The sequence below is a fragment of the Hippoglossus stenolepis genome, chromosome 16 (genome assembly GCF_022539355.2).
Source record: "Hippoglossus stenolepis isolate QCI-W04-F060 chromosome 16, HSTE1.2, whole genome shotgun sequence".
Classification (NCBI taxonomy): Eukaryota; Metazoa; Chordata; class Actinopteri; order Pleuronectiformes; family Pleuronectidae; genus Hippoglossus; species Hippoglossus stenolepis.
Genome location: NC_061498.1, coordinates 20,521,874 through 20,541,318, shown reverse-complemented (window position 1 = coordinate 20,541,318; position 19,445 = coordinate 20,521,874). Strand labels below are relative to the sequence as shown.

Below are 19,445 nucleotides of genomic sequence, written 5' to 3'. Positions count from 1 at the left end.
ACAGTTTTAAAGAAAGGAGCATCGATGTGACCAAAGTTGCCATAGCAAAGGATCGGAATTATTCTGTAAATGAGATTTTGGATTCTTATTCAAATTGAAAAAAAAAGAAACATTTTGCCCTGCTCATTAACAGTAATGGGCTCTAGACTACATCTGTAGCTAAATGCCACAAAGACGTTTAATAAGAATCCTTCTTCATACGCTGTGTTCCCGGGCCAGCCCCTCATCTCAGCTCTGCCACACTGGATTAGAGGCTAATTAATTAATTGGGATTTTTAACAATGCAAACAGTTCCTCTTGGCAAGCATGTGCACCTCCATTACAACAGTCTGCCTAATCACCACCAACATTAGCTTTAATGTCGTTACAGCGGTGAGTAACTGCAAGAAAAAATGCCATCAGGCGTCGAGAATGGGGACGTGTTGATATCAGGAGAATATTCACAGAGAGTATCAGAACTCCCCTCTCAGTCTCTGGTGCTCCCTCTCTCTCCTCTTCATGGTGGGTATGAGGGTGAAAGGTGATGCTCACATCGCAGTGAGGGGGGCGTGTGTGAGCTGCACAGGTGGGTGGGACAGGTGGAGTGTGTGTCAAACACAGGTAGGTGAGAGTAGGTGAGGTCAGGTTGAGGATGCTGAGATGGAGTGTGGAAATATACTCCCCCATGAAAAGAAATATGGCTGGTGAGGCATAAAGAGGCAGACAGACAGACAGACAGACAGACAGACAGACAGACAGATAGATAGACAGGCAGACAGACAGACAGACAGACAGACAGACAGACAGACAGACAGACAGATGTAGGTCTACTTGGTGTCTCTTTGGTGTGGATCTAGATCAGAGGGCAGATCCAGGAATTTTTCATCACTTTCTCTAATGTTGCAAGATAGGGCAGAGTGATTTTTATAAGTGTTTGCAATTGGGTGAAACTTTTATGGGACTACTGGGCCTTGGCAGAGGTATGCGCTCCACTGAGTGCCATTCGAGTTTTTTTTATTAATCAAGAGACACACCGTGACAGAAGAAATGCAACAGACTGGAAGTAGAAAATGTCCTCTTCTCCAACATTCACTCCAGCTTTTCTGCAGGTCCAACCTGTAGTAGAAGATGAGATGTTCTCGAAGCCAACGCTGGTTTTGATCATTTCCCTGATGTTTGTGATGTGCACCAACCAATGATGCAGAGAGAAAGTTGTTATTTCATTCTGGGGGGAAATTTTTCACTGTACTGCCAATGAGTTTTCAGACTGCAGTCGAGCAGAGCCTCATTCAGCCTCCCAACACACTGTGTAGCAGCTGCTCACATGGCCTGATGGATGTGTGGAGAAGGATGCACACTAACTCCAGACTTCATCCATGGTCCCACATAAGAGAGAACAGGATCTCCTTAGCCAGGCAGTTGTATTTTTTTAAACACAATTTTTAGGTCTTAAAATTGTGCAAAAATATGCTGGATCATTGCTTGATTTTATCAATGTCATTATAGCGCGTAATAGCATTTTACCGTAGGGATGGTTGTTTTGATCGTATAGCTGTCACTGTCTTAAGCAGTGGTGGGACCAATGGAAGCCTGAAATGAAACAGTTGCACACACTCAGTGTTTCACGAGACATCACCACATCTATACAATCTATAGAATGAGTGAGTCCACAGGAGGTTAGGATGTATAAAAATCATCCAGTGTAGAAAAAGGCTTTAGCTGACCTGCAGCACAATAGAGCATGTGGTGCTGGTGAGCTCCCACGTCCAGAACGCCACAGAAACTGAGGCTCCAACTACTAACTGAGGCCTTTGCTATGAAGCAAGTTCAACATAGCCAGGATATCTTCTTTTTATCTGGCTTCACTCAACCTAACCTCAGCCATCCTGGATTACCTCTACTAAGAACCTGGTCATCAACCAGCTCAGTTAACTCAGAGTTTTCTTATCAAGCCCCGAGTGAGCTCATGAGGAGGAAGCTGTTTATTGTAGAACTTGTTTATGATCGTGTATTAAGTATTCATATCAAACGAGAAGAAACACTGATGTAAATTCATGAGCAAAGTAAAATTTAAATAATATAATGAATGAAATAATTAGAAAAGAACAACTCAAAATAAAGTCAGCCAAAGCATATACAGTAAATAAGTAGATGAATTTTCTTACATTTATTGTTGAATTAATATGTTTGTCTGATGATAAACAAACTATTATGACTGTGAGCTGGAGTCATGTCAGACCTTCTGTTGCCAAAGCAGAGAGAACGGGAGAGAGGAGGTTTGATGAGGTCAATCTACACGGTTCATTCATGAGAAATATTTAACAGTGTGAGGATCATTTTATAATGAAAGGCATCAGAGGTTTCATTTTAATTTCAATTTATCGTCCCACTGGCTCCTCTTATTCTGAGCTGCAGTGATTGAATAAGAGTAAAGTATCAACTCTGATGAGAATTAAATTACCTTTGTTCAGTCAGAATTAAGTGATAATATTGAGTAGCCAATGTATTGTTTCAGTTCGATCACCTCTGTTTATTAGAAGCTCTGTTTTAAAACCTGGTCACTTGAAAAGTCTGGAGCAGCAAAAATGATTTCACTCATCTGTAAATAATCTGCGGCTCTTTATTATTTGTCAATTTACAATGAACCCGTTTGTCCCTGTCAGGATCTAGTGATGTTAATTGTCACCAGTAGAGCTGCTGGCAGGTTTTGATCCATTATCACAAAGTTAACCTGCAGTTCAAGTTAGCGGTTCATCACAAATTACAATGGTGATTTTCTCCGGTAAGAAGTAAACCAGCTTTGTAGAGCTACTTTCAAACATGCACTCCGGATAATCTCCTGACATTATCTGGAGGGGCTGTATGTGAGAACGCAAATGTCATAGTGAGAGCTTGGTAAAAACTCAGCAGGAGATCCTCTGCAGGATTCACTGCGAGCGAGTGGGTGTGTTGCAATGCAAAAATAAAAATAAACTAAAAGAATATAAACATCTCAGGAAGAAAAAGAGGTGTCATACATGAAGATGTCAAGAGCACTTTTGTTGATAAGGGCCGATGCCAGCTTCGATGTGATGTAAACGATAAACGTGTGATCTCCACAGTGGAATTAATACCTTATGTCCTGTCTCTGAATGCTGCACCACCCCTCACCTGAACGCTCTGGTGATTACTTTGTTGTTGTGAACGCATCTGAGAGGAGAATCTCCTGCTGCGTTTTTCATGTGTGAAATGCAAACTCTGAAAAAGTCTGAAGTCTCACTGTGCAGATATTCTCTCTGAAAACAGCTTCGTACTGAAAACCCCCGAGTGAAAACTGAGGTTAACTCGTTATCCACAAATCCTGCTTCGTAGTTCACGCCCCTGGAAAGATAAGAAGGCAAGCGTTTGAATATTACTCCTCTTCTACATGACAATGATATGCTGTTTGTAGGTTCTGCAATGAGCTGAGGAGTCTAACTCAGCTGCAGAGATGCCTCTGGAGGTGCAAGGAGCATTATGTAAGCAACCTGTAACTGGATGTTGTTCTGTTCCGACATGACAACGGTTTTAAAATACAGTGGGTTACCTTTGTTTTATCACGGTGTTATTTTTACTGCAGACTTGACTTGCACAGGATGCTCTAACCCTGTGTGGGTCAAGTGTTCAGGCCAGAGTGCAGCTGGGCCTTCACTTTTACAAGGCCACAGAAAGCAGAGACACCAGCAGTGGTGTTAGCACAAAATAACATGCCATGTGTGCTGCTTTTCCTGGGTGGAACTTCCTCTATGTTAATAGAAATCTCTCCTGTCAGTAAAAACAAACAAGAGCAGAAAAAACGAAAACAAAATAAACTATTGCGTATGTGAGTTATAGATGATTAAATTTAGATAATAAAGACAGAACTAATGTATAAGTATTACAGTCTTTACCGACATTCAATGAGTAAAAAGAAAATAAACAAATACATTAAATAAGTGAGTGTGCCACTGTCTTGTTACCAGACAGACTTGTGTTGCAAGAGATTATGTGTTTTTGTTGTGTGATAATTTGGTTGACTCTGATTTTGTTCTCACAGCGATACTGTCTCTGTCTCTCATATGTCTCTCTCTCCCTCCTCTAGTACCATCTAATTGCTCATACCTCCTCCACTGCGTGGGAGAAATGTAGCTTCCCCTTCTCCTCCTCCTCCAGATTTTGCTATTTCACTTTATTTCTTCCTTCTTTCCTCTTTCTCTTCTCTCCTGTGGCCCTGTGAGTGTCTGCAGGGGTGTGTGCCTGCATGTTAACTATGAGTGTGTGTGTGTGTGTGTGTGTGTGTGTGTGTGTGTGTGTGTGTGTGTGTGTGTGTGTGTGTGTGTGTGTGTGTGTGTGTGTGTGCTGGAGGGAGTGAGGGAGAAAGGGAGAGAGAAGCGCTGAGAGAAAGAGATATTAAAGAGAAAGGGTGAGAAAGACAGAAATAGGCAAACTGCATGACAGAAACAAAAAGGAAAAAATATATGGGTAGTAGCAGTGTGTTTGTGAGTGTGGGTGCACGCGCATATGAGTGAGCGTGTGTGTGAGAGCTAGAGAGAAAGCGAGAGAGAGCAAGGCTGAGGCTCCTCTGATCACTGACTTGGTGTCCTACTTACACTCTGCAGTACACCCCAATAACAACCCTGAGCTATGATATAATATACCCAAAACACATAGACACAGAAGAAAACCCTTACACACACACACACACACACACACACACACACACACACACACACAAAGCAAGAACATACGCACACTAAGCAACAACAGGGATATTATATCCTGTACAGACACACGCCCCCATTTTCTACATAAATAACTCCAATATAAGTTTCTTTCTCCTCCATGAACACACCAGAGGTGATACAGTCTGTTTTTCCTTTTCCTTTTTTTTTTCTTCTTCTTCTTTTCTTTTTCTCAAGTAACTATCTGCCATCTCCCAGCACCACCCTCTGTAACAGGGACAGAGGAGAGAGAAAGACACATCCAATGGAACTTTTATTTCTGCCAGCGAGCGATGTCTTCGTGTGCTCTGCATCGCTCGCTGGAAGAAAAAACACCACATTTGAGTGCGTCTCTCCTCTGTAACAAGGACGTCAGCAAGAGAACACATTAACCCAAATCAGGTTCAACTACAGAATATGTAATGTGTGGGGGGGTGTAGCAGTAAGTATGAAGCATTAACCAATGATACCACAGCCTTTATAGGCTTAAATACTTTTATAACTATATATTCACACTATAGTGGTATTATAGAACTCAGCAATAAAATAAACAGAGCATCACAATTATCAAACAATGATACAAAGACATCATCCAACTCAGTGACAAGTTTTAAATGGTCCGAGAAAAATCTAGTTTGAGTTTTCAACCAGACAATGATGCTGTTCTGCTGTTTCTGCCAGAAACCCAAGTCGAAAGATCCCTGGAAGAACCGTGAAAGATCACTGAGAGAACCCTAAGAGAATCCTGAAAGAAGTCTGAGAGAACACTAGGAGAACCCTAGGAGAACCCTGAGAGAACCCTAAGAGAACTCAAAGAGAACCCTAGGAGTATATCCTAAGAGAACCCTGAGAGAACCCGAAGAGAACCAGAAGAGAACCCTGAGAAAATCCTAGGAGAAACCGAAGAGAACCCTGAGAGAACCCCGACAGAACCATAAGCGAACCCTAGGAGAACTCTAGGAGAACACTAGGAGAACCCTGAGATTACCCTGAGAAAACCCTGAGGGAACCCTGACAGAACCATAAGAGAACCCTAGGAGAACCCTGAGAGAACCCAAAGGAGTATATCCTAAAAGAAGCCTGAGAGAACCCAGAAGAGAACCAGAAGAGAACCCTGAGAGAATCCTAGGAGAAGCCGAAGAGCATCCCGAGAGAACCCTGACAGAACCATCAGAGAACCCTAGGAGAATCCTAGGAAAACCCTGAGAGAACCCGGAGAGAATCCTAGGAGAAGCCAATCAGAACCCTAGGAGAACCCAACTTAACATATTTAACTTGATGCCAATATTTTAATGTGACTGTATTACTCTATTACTGTGACTGAGATAAAAGAACCAAAGCAGAATTCTTCATGAAGAGGAAGTTTGTAAAAGCAGTGTATTGCCGTCGCTGTCAGCCAAAGTAAGGAAGCCATTTTTAGCTGGTTGTAAGTCAGCGTTGGTCAGTTCAGCACTTTCTTACGGACCGAATATCCCAACAACTGTTAAATTATTATGACAGTGTGTTCAGACATTGATGGTCCCCAGATATCCTTTCATTTTGTGTTCAGTTGTGCAAAAGGATCCAGTAATTGTAGTTTGCAGCTGGCATTTTAAGAATATATGTACAAATGAAGTACTGTACATACATAATACGGTGATTGTGGACTATAACTGGATTGAATGTCTTGTTCAGAAGTGCCGTGAGGATGTGTTGAGTGAAGAGAAAGCTGGATTTTCCCAACCAGTCCGGGATTGAATATAATACTATGAATAAATTACATTTTTAAAAAATGTAAAGTTTCTCGTGAATGTAACCCAAACTGTCTTTTTCTCATACCATCACTACACAGCAACACAAACACGATATGCAAATGACAAAAACATATACATCTATTATACATCATGCTGGAAACGGTTCTAGTTAAAAGAAACCCTGACAAGCCAGATCGACCGGGAGGCGCGGCAGAACTGACAGGGGAGACTCACACACAGCACAATCCTCCTGACATTTGCTCAGGAAAGGATTGGTTATTTAAAAGGCCCTCCTTTTGCTCCCACACAACAAATACATGAAGCATAAACAGATCTATTTTTGCCGTATCTTGACATCCTTCTCAGAGGCTGGTACCATCACAGAAGCAACAGACTTTGCTACCTCCGACAACACTGGGCAGACAACTTGTGTGCTGGAGAAAAGTCAGGATGAGAGAATGGCAGTTTGACAGTTAATTCAGTTTGATGTGTCAAGCCAAGAAAGCTGAGAGACTCAAAGTTTGACGGGAATACAGAATCCAGTTTTGCCAGTTTGCAGCCAAAAACATCCAAATTTATGGCATCTTTCCAATGCAGCTTGTGATGTTTAAAACTGCACGGCCACAGAGCAAAAGGTTTGTTTGTATAAATAACACAGTCAACAATGAAAACCATAATATAAGATCCAGTAAAGGCAAATTACCTTTAAAATGTTGGGAATTTGATGTGCTTAAGATTAAGGTAAATATAATATGTGAAAGTAGGTCTACTCTAGATGATATGGACAATAATTGTATTAAGATTTTTAAAAAATCATATCAGTTGATAGCGATGATTATCAGGATAATGCTACATTGTTATTACTATTCCATCCTAATTGGCCTGTTCTATTTTTGTCAGAGAACCATCTCTGAAGATAAATATTCATATGAATATACATAAATGCTTCATGCATAAGTTATTGTCGAATTACTGTAAATTAATATCTGATCATGAAATTCATGTGGTTTGTGCATGTTAGTTGCACAAACCACCTGTGAAAACATTGACCCTCCCCATATTAATAAAACGAGGTGTTAAAAACACAAAAAGCATTTGTTTTGGTCCAAGATGCTAGTGCTAGTGAATATCAATATATAACCTCTTATGCATATACAGTAAAACTTAGTTTTCTTATAGACAAGTTATGGAGAATAAAATATGGGGTGGGGGTGTATCCCTTCTTGTAATCTCCTCTACTGCGTCACAATTTAGTCCTCATTACCTCCGCCCAAGGAGATTATGTTTTCACTCCTAATCGTTCGTTTGTCAACAGGATTATTCAAATCCAAGAAATTGTAATCACTTTCATTAACATTGTAAGATTGGGCATTTTTTGACAGATTTCTCAGGGAATCATGCATGGCTTTTGATGAAAACGTTTTAGAACTATTTCCAAATCAACCTGACAGATTCGGGGTAGAATTTTAGTGGAGTTGAAGGGGATTGTTGGGCCTTGGAGAAGGTATGCACCCTACTGAGTGTCACTCTAGTTTACGTGTTTTTCTCTTCCTGTTTTCAGAATGAGGAAGAAATCGTATTTGATCCCAGCTCATAAAAAGGTAGAAGTACCTGCAGCCACTGTCAAGCTGCTGCAGCACAGTGTTCTTGACATCATTTTTATATGAAGTTGAGTTAATTTGACACAATTAATATAAATACAAGCTGATGACAACAGCTCAACTGTCAGTTATACTGACAGTTGAAATGAGTGCTCACAAAAGGTTGTCTTATTAAGACCACCACTGCACAGGTCTATCTTTATTTTCCAAATGCTCTGTAAAATCCAGACCCAATTCTCCAGACTTTATCTGGAGGTCATGTCTGAAAACGGCTTTTGTCTCCTATAGGTTCAGCTTTCTCATGTCAATTGACCCTGTACAGTTTGCTCACTGCTTCATTGAAGTAAAAGGACGAACATCTATCCAACACAAAGCACTGCACCAGTAGCAGAGAAAGAAATCTCATGTCAGGAAGCTATTCACTGACTCTAGCTCAGCTTTCAACTAAATCCACATCCACCAACATCAGATGCTGAACGAGCTCTCTCTGCAATTAAACTTCCTGGTCTGTGGCACATGGGGTAGAGTGGGTCAACTACTAAGTAAGAGGTCAGTGGTTCAATCCCCAGCTCCTTTTGTCCTCTGATTTGTTAAAAACAGCTGTTCCGTCAGAGTTCATGATATGAGATACAAACAAAGGGCAGAATATAGAAGCACTGGGTGAATTTTCCTAGTCCAAAGTGCTTAGAATAGTCTCTTTACAACTATAAATGTGTGATTTAAATGCAGTTTATTTACCATTTACTTCCTCACTGGTTGGCCAGTCAGTCCAGCTCAGCAGCTGCACACCACAACAACTTTAACAGTAATTCCCAGTACTGTGCACATAACCCAAACCTATTACCACATATATGACTGTTCTATATCATTCAATGTCAATGGAGGACCTGGACCTGCTGTGATGTAAGGCCAACATTTCCCTTAACATAAGGAAATAAAGAAGGTGATGGTCAACTTCAAACAGCCATTTGCTGACCAGCGTTCCCATTAATTATCTAGACTGCTCAACACGTTCTAATTTGTCCAGCCAATTTTTATAATGAACTCAAAAACAATGCACACTTCTAGCATATAATAACATATAAGGTCTCTAACTTTGTGTTTTGTGATATTGCTTCATTGCAACTGCACATAACCCTGGGCACTGAAACACTCTAAGATCAAACCTGCACCATGAAGTAAGGTCAGTGGGTTATCCAGCTAGCTTGTATGGTTTACTTTTAATTGAGTTAGATCACCGTGGTAACCTGTGCTGCAGGGCAAATGGGAGCATTAAAGAAAACTTGTCAACAGCCCAGCTACTGACCAATAAGATGCATGGAAAGATGGACTCATTACTCCCACCAGATCCCAATATAGATTAAAGGGTTTACAATAAAGGGAGAAATAGGTAAGAGCAAGAGATATTTTTAGAGCTCAGTAGACACTGTTCAAAACTTTCCATTTGACACTCTAAATAACTACATAAAGACAATTATCGCGTCATTTAATTGCACAAAGATTCTTTCATTCTCAGCAGGATTCCTGACAGTGTTGATGCTTTTATACTTTTATACCACCACAGCAGCTGAGAATAACATGAGGAGTGTGATCCTAATTGGAAAACTAAACCAAGCCTGTCTTTTATTAGAACAAGAATCCGAACACTTTTAAATACTTCCTGTGATGATGGCATCTCCCCTCAGTTTTGGCAGCAGAAACAGCCTGAAGTTATTTGTAAGTTTTTTATATTCCAAATACTTTGTTAATCAGACGAAAAAATATACAAAACCTATACAAAGCTACAGCTTCTTATTTTATTTCATGTTATCCAATTTTTCCCAATCATTTTCTGCAGTCGCTGTAAGAAAATGTATACATGGGTATCACTGTTTTATTTAATATTCATGTCATTTTATTCATGGTTCTGTTGCTTGTATATAAGCTTGTGGCAGCTGCGTCACTGATCTATTACGTCTGACTGGCATCTGTTGTTCCCACAGGGAGCTGCTGAGTTTCTGCTGCGGAGCTGCTAGGTGAGGTTTCTGGTATGACTACTGTATTTCCTCCAAATAAAAGTGGGTCTAGTACTCAACTAAATGCCAGGACTTTGTAAAATAAAGACTGCCATCTTCTGGTCCTAGAATAACAAAAAACCTTGGTAAAACAAATGGATTCAGTCAACAGGAACGCTTGAGAGGTTTCACTTTGGAATGGGTACAGGAAGTATTTCAAATATTTATCTTTGTTACATATTCGACAGATGAAAGATAATTTTCACTGTTGAGTTTGCTTTAAACTCTTTGTGGTATGCAGAGAAAATAGGCGAGACCCTAACTCTCTAGAAGAAGTAAGCACAGCTCACACGCAGGGGACACACCTGAGACGCGTGTCTCATCACTCAGTGTTGCCCCTCTGACCTGGGATCATTTCAAAAATGAAAAGCAAGACGTTGCTGGACACACCCTCGCCGCTCATGCAGCCAGTGTGGAGCAGGCGATAGACTCTAAAATAGTAACTGAAGTGTACTACACAGCCAATAGGGTGTAATTTTGGATAATGTGGATAACATAATAAACCACACTTTCGCTAAAGCTCCATGGTTTAAATTACTATTTGTAAAATAAAAGATTCAGTTACAGTAAAACCAACAGCTAACTGAGAAGTTCCCCTCAGCTCTGTGGTTTGATGTCCTACACCTCTGTTCTTACCTTGTTTCCAACTGCAGCAGGAGGTTTTAGTTGATCTGCTCTGATTTCCTGTATGCTACCTGCCCAGCATGAAACAGTAGACAGACTAAATTAGCAAGTACCCAGTGAGCATATGGGAGCATTTAGCAGCTAAAGAGCCTGATATTTTACTCAGGAGGTGGAGAAGACGAAAATACGCATGTTGCTTTGTGTCTGCTGGGAGTGTGAAGAGGCAACCGTTTGCTAACAAGTTAACCATGAGAGATTCATTTAGCTTTAATTTTAGGCTGAATAATCAATGATAATGATTCTTTAAAAATTGGTATTTTTGCTACACATAGAAAATGTTCTTGTTCAAATCATCCTTGTCCTATTAACCTCTGTTTGTTTAGTTTATTTTGCTTATATTTTCTCACATGTGCTTTTCTCTTAATGTGGCATCTAGGTTAGTGTGAGCAGAAACATCTATCAACCTGTGACCGTCTGGTTTCCACATGTCAGAGGAAGTGGTCTCATCAGATCCATTTCTGGACACAGCGTTCAGCTGACATTTCCTCTGAGGCTCTGAATGGGCCTCAAGTTGTGAGCAAATTCAAATGAGTGATCGCAACATCTCCAGGTCATTCAGGCCTGAAGGAAGAGTGAGCTGGAGGGAATAGGAGCAGAGGAAAGAAAAGAGGGATGGCAACGAGAAAGAGCAGGATTGTTGACTGTGGATGAGGGAGGAAAGGATGCTCCTGGAAAAACAGAGAGAAAAAGAGGGGAGAGAGAGGAGAGGCAAACGAAAAGTCGACCAGCAATAAACATTAGAGGGAAAGATGAGGAGGAGGAGAGGGGCTGAGAGGGCAGAAGAGATGAGAGAGAATAAAGGCAAGAGGAGGGAGAAGATAAAAGGACACAGGGAGACGGGCAGACACAGATGTGATCAAATATACATAAGATCTGTACAACCAAAGGATGAACCAGGCAGCCTGAAGCAGAGAGAGACAGAGATGGGAAGAGTAATGATAGAGGGAAAGAGGGAGGAGTCGATAGCACACCAACACAGTGATAAACAAAGAGATGGGGAGATTGATGACCAGAGGCCACAGACGTCCATAAAAGTTCCTTGTCTAACATCTTGAAGCTGATGTCCACAGGATCCAGCTGTGCTGTGATCTGGTTCTGTCGGGGTTGCTGACAAGCTGTTCCATTCTAGTCACCGTGGCAATAACAACAATTTTTTCCCTGTTTATTGTCAATTTAACGATGCATTTTAACATTAAACTGGCCTATACAGGAACCTTTTCTTAAAACAGAAAGGCAAACAGAGCATAAAGGGGAAAGAAAGGGAAAACTGAGAGAAAGGGAGCAAAACTGTTTAAGATATCTTTTTATCTTCATCATTTTGCAACAAAACACATACAGCACCTGGCAACAACCAGCATTCTGTTGAGTGTCCCTCCGTTAAACCTCATTTCAGTCCCTGTTTCTTTCTGTGATTCTCTATTAAGTTTAGCAATCACAGCAAATTCATGAGCTCGGTTCTCATTTACAGACTTTTCTGTAATCAGAAATTTGATTATGGGTCATTCATACGTCATTTTATTCAGTCATCCTGAGAACTGCATCTATATTTTATGGACACAGAAGTGCATAAATACCTGTTATTGAAAACAGCTGTAATACACTACTACTGTACTGAACCCTTATTGGATAGGTTTACTCTCATTTGAGGTGAGGAAAAATTCCAGCCTAGTGAGGATGGAGGACCAAGACACAGAGAAAAATATGCATTTATAATTTTTACGAGCCTTAATGTGGACATATGCAACTCTATTTACACCATTCAAAACATGAAGGCGTAGTGTAGCACTGTAATCAAACCAAATATAGCCACAAAGCATCTGTTTACCACATCTAAGTGATTTGTAAATGTGTATTTAGGCTTATAAAACGTGAAAACTCCCAATCTATACCATAGATGTGAATGCTGAAGAACAGACGCTATACTTTGGGAATTTATGGAGTAGACACTGAACGATTGGAGATTGAGGTAGAAGCTGGATCCTGCAAAGACTGTAGGCTATACGAAGATGGACGACGCTTCTCCACTTTGCTGCTCCTGCTGGTCCTGCTGATACAGGCACTTGACTGATCGTGAGTCAGTCTCAGCTGTCAGTCCTGACATTCCACCACGTTTTTTATAGTAAATAAGTAATTCAAACCAAACTTCCTGGAAAAACATACATCAGTGTAATGAGAACTATCGGAAATGACAGAAGCCATCAGGAGTGTATTTGATGTGTACTTTGATACAGTCACTTTAGACACTTCAGCTTTACTTTTAGGGAGCTGTCATGTCATCCATTTTTAAATACAGTCTACTCGATGGGATCCTGTGGATATTTACTCTCACACAGAGCCCGGCTACCTTCTTCTCCCTGTCTATCTTGTAGAGATAAGCTAACCCACTGTGGGCTGTGCAGCTTCATATTTGCAGGACAGACATGAGAGTTAGGGCCTGTCCCAATTCCTCTCCCTTGGCCCTATCCCCAAGTGCGCCTTGCTGGGTAGTGTCCCCCTCCAAACTGAGCCACAAGGGGTAGGCTAGAAAATCCTTCCCTGGGAATTGGGACACCACTCGCTAAGTCATCAGCAGCCAACCAACATCATTACAGTGACAAACAATATCATTTAACGGTATTATATTAACAACCGTTATCAACCAACATTATGACAGTGACACATCTGACAACTGCAGCACAGACGGGACACATTGATCTATTGAGCAATACAGAGTCATTCAGCATGTTTACAGCAGCTAATTCAATGTAACATTAGTCCTGTCCATAGAAACTTCTGCCCCACAGTAAAAACGTTATAGCATGAGCAGGGAAGAATATACAGTATATATATTTATATATGTGACACAGGAGTAACGAACGTTACTCGTTACTCTCACTCAGACTATTTACAGGCATTTTGACAGCGTGAAAAGCTGAGTTGGCAGATGGAGTGTGGTTTCTGATTCAACTGTTGAGTAATTGTCACAGTCGTCTGTAATCTGAGTCAAAGCTCATGAACCAAGTCCAACAACATTTCCCACATTTACATAGACACCAATACTCTGATTTTAACCAGATTAAGACAATAGTCTGAATAAGACACACCCATGTAAACAGCATTTTCCAAACTTAGTCCCATTATGTAGATAATTATTCATCTTAATCACATTCTAACATCCTATTGGAGTTTTCACAGCATTTTGAGTCTTCGACCTACAGCAGTTACCACCTGCTTGACGAGGCATGTCCTGGGTTGGTGTGAAAAATCAGACATAGGATGTAGTGGATGTAATAACGTGAGTAATCAGACTATGCTCTGTAACATGTAAATCAATTCATGTAAACATCATAATCGGAGTAATATCCTATTCAGAAAAAAGTCAATAGTCAGATTATTGGTGTCCATATAAATGTAATCGTCGTCTAGTCAAAGCATGTGACCAAAGCTCAACATACATTTCTTGTATGTTTGCAGAAGTCTTGTGGGCCTGTAGCCCCACCCAAGTAAAAAAACTGCCACTGTGTTCAATGACAACATACCTGTACAAAATAAGTCATTTCATCAACAGCTATGCTTAGCATCAGGACTAAAATTGAGATTAAGTAAAGGAAAAACACACTGACATGTTTATATTCAGTGCCACAAACAGTTTCTGAAGATATCATTATCCCTGATGTGCAGTGTGATTAAACATCCATAAATCACCTTAGAAATCACAGAAAATGACACCTTACAACCAAATAATTAGAGGCTCTGCCGGAAGGATTTCAAATTGTTATTTGTGTTCATCCTCATAAATTTCATACCCACAGGCATTACGTTTCCCTAAACCATGTTGCTTTACTATAGCTACAAAATTAGTCGACAAAGCAAGATCTGGATATTTTGTACACTTCTCTTAACCTTAAAGACAACATGATGTCCTACCTAACAGTTACCATCTCAAAAGACATGCAGTAAATGTGGAGTGGTTAAAACCAAGTGGTGTTAACTCCAGACGACTACACTGAACTGATTGTCTCATTGGACTTTCCTTAAAGAGCTTTCCTTCCTTGTCAGGGTCATTTAATTCAATAGTCAATTCAATAAAGTAGACAAGGTAAGTGCATTGGGAAGAAAACAGAAGAAAGCCCAGATAAATTCTATTTTAGTCCCATTAGAATGACTTAAAATAACAAGCTGGTAAAACATTTTCCAGCCACTGCATAAAAACCTTTGACAAACATGTGGTCAGGGGCGGCGTATCAAACTGATCTGAAACATCCACTGAACACACATAACCTACAGCCCTCATCTGGTGATTTACAACCACAGGCTTTAAGAGCGGTGAACAGCCTCAGACTGAATTAACTGTTTGAGTGATTATAAACAAAAGTGGCTGCTGTTGCTTCTGCTTAAAATATTGTGCTCCCCAGTATTTATGCACAAATCATTTGAGAATCCATTGTAAGTCCTTTATTGGCTAAATTCAGGGCTTCAACTAACCATCTCAAAACCTATATTTTGAGGATTAGCAGGATTCACAGACAGGACAGACAAATCTATCCTATTCCTATTGGAATGACATTTCTAGACCAGCTCCCGTCCGCCACATCACTTTTCAAACATGCAGGCATGTGTTGGCTTTGTACCCTGCTGTGTTTGAGATGGGTGATGGTCTGTTACCTGGAACAAAGCTTTCCTGGACAACATCCTTGTACGCCCACCAACCCTCATCAAGCTTGGATGTAATAGCCTGAGCTGCAGGGAAAAAGAAAGAGAAAAGTGGAGGAAAATTCATTAACAAATGTAAGGACATTATGCCAACTAGCCCTGCAGGCTGTGCCCAGCCTGTCTGGAAGCAACATCACAATTAAAAGAGAGCCGCTGGGATCTGTAGGATGATCCGAACGATAAGAGTTTGTGTTGCTACAATTTAGAGGCAGGTCACATGAACCCAAACACGACTGAACTCTTTCCAACCATTCATCTACTTAGTTGATGCTTTATAGCACGGCACTCAAAACAGATAAATAACTATACACATTTGGCTTCACATAACACCCATTAAACTAACTTTCTTCTCAGTTATGTCATTTTAGTAACTTAAGGTATTTATTAATGAGATACCAACTCCAGGGCGGCGGTTGCTGCTGGAGTTTTTTCTGGCTGGTTGACAAAAGGACTCCAAGTTGCATCAGGCCTGTTTCAATGGGGTTTTTAATGTTTATTGGACTGCGCAATGTTCCTGCATCATGAGGAGGGGCAATTTGTCTTGATTATTTTATTATAAAGATCTCTTTCACGACTGTGTTTTTTAAACTATTCTCATTGGTTTTCCATGGGTTATATTAGCTATTGCTACACTGAAATGTTTTGGGGTCCTTGACGTTTGTTAAACTTAAATACAAATGGAAAACCTTTTCAAAAATCCACCACTGGGTCCCTCACCTCAGAATCACATTGACATTAACACCTAAGTTTGGTGAACAAGTTGCCAAATTCAAATTTCCACCTTTCGAATTGAGGCTGTTTTCACACCCAGAAGGCCAAACCATGGAGCCCATCAGGCAGAGGGGGAGGCCAGCTTGTCCTGGAGTTCTGCACTAATGTTGCACTGAGGATCAAATCTGGGATCTCTGAGGGGGGACTGGCTACAGACTGAGGGCTTGTCAAGCTGACGCTGCCTCTGCTTCCACTGTTCTGAGATCAAGTATCTTGCACATTATTATACACGTGTGTGGTGTGGAAAACACTTACGCAATAGAAACTCCTCAAGATGAATACTCCCTCTGGCAAAACTGACATCTATCTTGCATGACAATGTCAAAGGATTTATCAAGATATGACAACCAGTTTTGGACATGGTGGATGCTTCTGGACTAGACTTCACTCTGTGAACTGACTACGGCATATAGCAATGGAATGTAACTATGTCAATGTGGTGGAGCATATGTATGTCTGTATATCTTTTCATAATTTTGCTTTATCTTTGTGCGTTTGTTTGTCTGGGTCTCCTGTTTTTCTTTTCTTTTGTTTGTTCGTTAAGATGTAACTTCTGCTGTCTCTGTGTTATGTTAAAGCAGACTAAGGGGAAAAGTTGTTCTGTATACTTGCAGAATTGGAAAGTGTATATAATTGTTGAGAACCTCAATTAAGAAAAGTATATAAAAAAGGAGTGTGGTTCAAAAGAGGATGATAGATTTCAGTGTAATTCGCTCACTACTCCTCTCTTTCAATCCATATAACAGGACAAATTTTGCACCACTGTCACACACTGGTCTACCTCACTTCTGTGAGATACCCAGTAACACTGTACTCAGATGCACTGGTCCACCTCAAAATTGTAAGATAACACCACTTTGATCTTTCATATTTATTGCAAGGCCCGTGGTGTTGACTGGACTATTGAAATACTTTATTATCAGGATGTTCCTGTGAGTATGTGAAAAGTCTCCAGTTGGTTAAAAATGCTGCAGTTGAGTACTGACAGGAGCAAGAATAAATCATATTTCTCCCATATAACCCTATCTGCATTGGCTCCCTGTAAAATCCAGAATAATAATTAAAATCATTCTCCTTACTAAAGACCTCATAGATCACTTTGCTCCCTAAACACAGGCTCATTTATGGTCACTATAAAGTAATGGTTCCTCGGGTCTGTAAGAGTAGAACAGGAGGTAGAGCCTTCAGCTACCAGGCTCCTCTCCTGTGGAACCAGCTCCCACTCTGGGTTCAGGAGGCAGACACCATCTCTACATTTAAGGTTAGACTTGAAACGTTCCTCTTTGATAAAGCATAGAGCTAGTGATTCTTAGGTGAGCCCTGAACCATCCCTTAGCTGTGCTGCTGTAAGCTTAGACTGCTGGGGGAACTCCCATCATGCACTGAGCCCTCGCTCAGCAACTGTAAAAGAAAGTCTTTTGGAGCACATCTCAATGAAATATTATTTGAATACATCCTATAGTTTATAGCTTTAGGCAATAGTTATATATAATGCATAAAGAATCAATCTGCAGTTTTAGCCAAGGAAATGATGTGAGAAGGATGAAATATCTGCTGTATGTTCTTCTACATAATGAGCCCTGTAGTTGGATGAAGCCAGCTTCAACAGAAACATTTTGCAGCCTTCTTATAAGTGTGAGCTTTAATGGTCTCTTACTGGTCATTCTGTAGGTAACTCATGAGAGAAGGGTTTTGTGACCTATGTTTGCACAGCCTGCTTTTGAAAAGTATATCACTGCCGGCAGTCCAATCTCTCCCATCCTGTAGAGAAGTCGAGGCTGACGCTTCATTTTGAGGGCATATTACTCTAACCTGAAAAAAGGACAACCCTCAATGCTAGTAGAAGTTTATACATCAGTGCAGATAGGCTGTAGTTTCGAGCATATTAGTTTAAGCAGCGATATGATTGATCTTAACATTGTTATCTGTTATTTGATTGCAGAACTACGGTGGCCCTGAGAGCTCAACGCACTGCAACTTAAGAAAACACATGCAAGTGGACAAAACACAAGCAAAGTAAGAAAGCATCTTCAGACCCAGTGGGTCTCAGAGGGTTAACAGGATACATCTGCAGTAATCTAGTTTATTATTTATTAAAATAAACCAAAAACGTTTACAGTTTAGCTAATTTTCCAATATCACTGACGGACACCAACTTTAACAGTCTTCCACACAGCCAGCAGTGTGGAAGACTTCATGACTGTTCAGCACTACTGTACGCCGGGTTACAGTAGTTACGCCGGGTTAACACCGGACGCGGAAGCGCCGCTGCGAGGCAGCGCCGCGCCGCTTCCAAGCGCGCAGCCGCCTGGCTGTTCACACGGGACGTGCATTTCTCCGCTGGTCAGCCCCATAGACTGTATATATAAGGTCAGCCCGCGATTCTGCTTTCTCCGCTTGTTGTTGTACCCGTTGAATGTCGGGGTTCGGGGGTAAATGATGGTCTTCATAGCCCCCCCCTCTCTCTTTCTCTCTCTGTCTGTCTGCTTGTGTGCTTGTAGTGGATGGGCAGAGGGGGACATTTAATTATGTGATTGGGAAAATTAAAACTCCAGGACAACAGAAGGGGAATACAAAGTATGGGATGCATATTTGATAATTTATATCATATAAAATATGTAATTTATATCGTTTAAAATCATGGGGGGAGGGGGAGGGGGGAGCTGGCTCATTAGCATTTAAAGGAACAGGCACTCAAAACAGGTCACTCTGTGGAGGGCTGTTTTATACAGGGTAAAAAGGGTGCTGTTTTAAATGATCCTTGTGGTATTTTGACCAAAGTATGTTACAGACATTTCATTAAGACCCCAAGGAACCATATCAACTTGTGGTAAAATGGGCATGCTATGTCCCCTTTAATAAGTTATTGTTAATAAGTGTTCAAATAATAAAGTATTATTATTATTATTATTATTATTATTATTATTATTATTATTATTATTATGCTCAAGGCAAGATATATCTTTCTCCTTATCACTCTCTCAATGTATGTGCAAGATGAGAGGAGAGTTTGAAGCTGTCTCTGAAAGAAACTTGTAATTATCATCTTACCAGGGGCGTTGCAACAGGGAAGGCAAAGCAAGCAATTGCTTGGGGCCCTAAGCTGAGAGGGGGCCCCAGAGAATGGCTGAGTATTTTAGTACACAGCAATGACAATTTTGGTTGGTTTAATGTAGAGCCCTAGGTAGGTAGGTCCCTTTTGCCTGAGGCCCC

At 40.7% G+C, this 19,445-nt stretch overlaps 1 protein-coding gene across 1 annotated transcript in view; it reads right to left on the bottom strand.

The window, feature by feature from the left end:
- LOC124854939 (carbonic anhydrase-related protein 10-like) overlaps window positions 1-19,445 on the bottom strand; it is a 106,190-nt gene that overhangs the window by 82,789 nt on the left and 3,956 nt on the right. Inside the window, exon 2 of the mRNA XM_047343710.1 lies at window positions 15,414-15,488. Coding sequence (XP_047199666.1) covers window positions 15,414-15,488 — 75 coding nt within the window. The remainder of the gene's footprint in view (window positions 1-15,413; window positions 15,489-19,445) is intronic.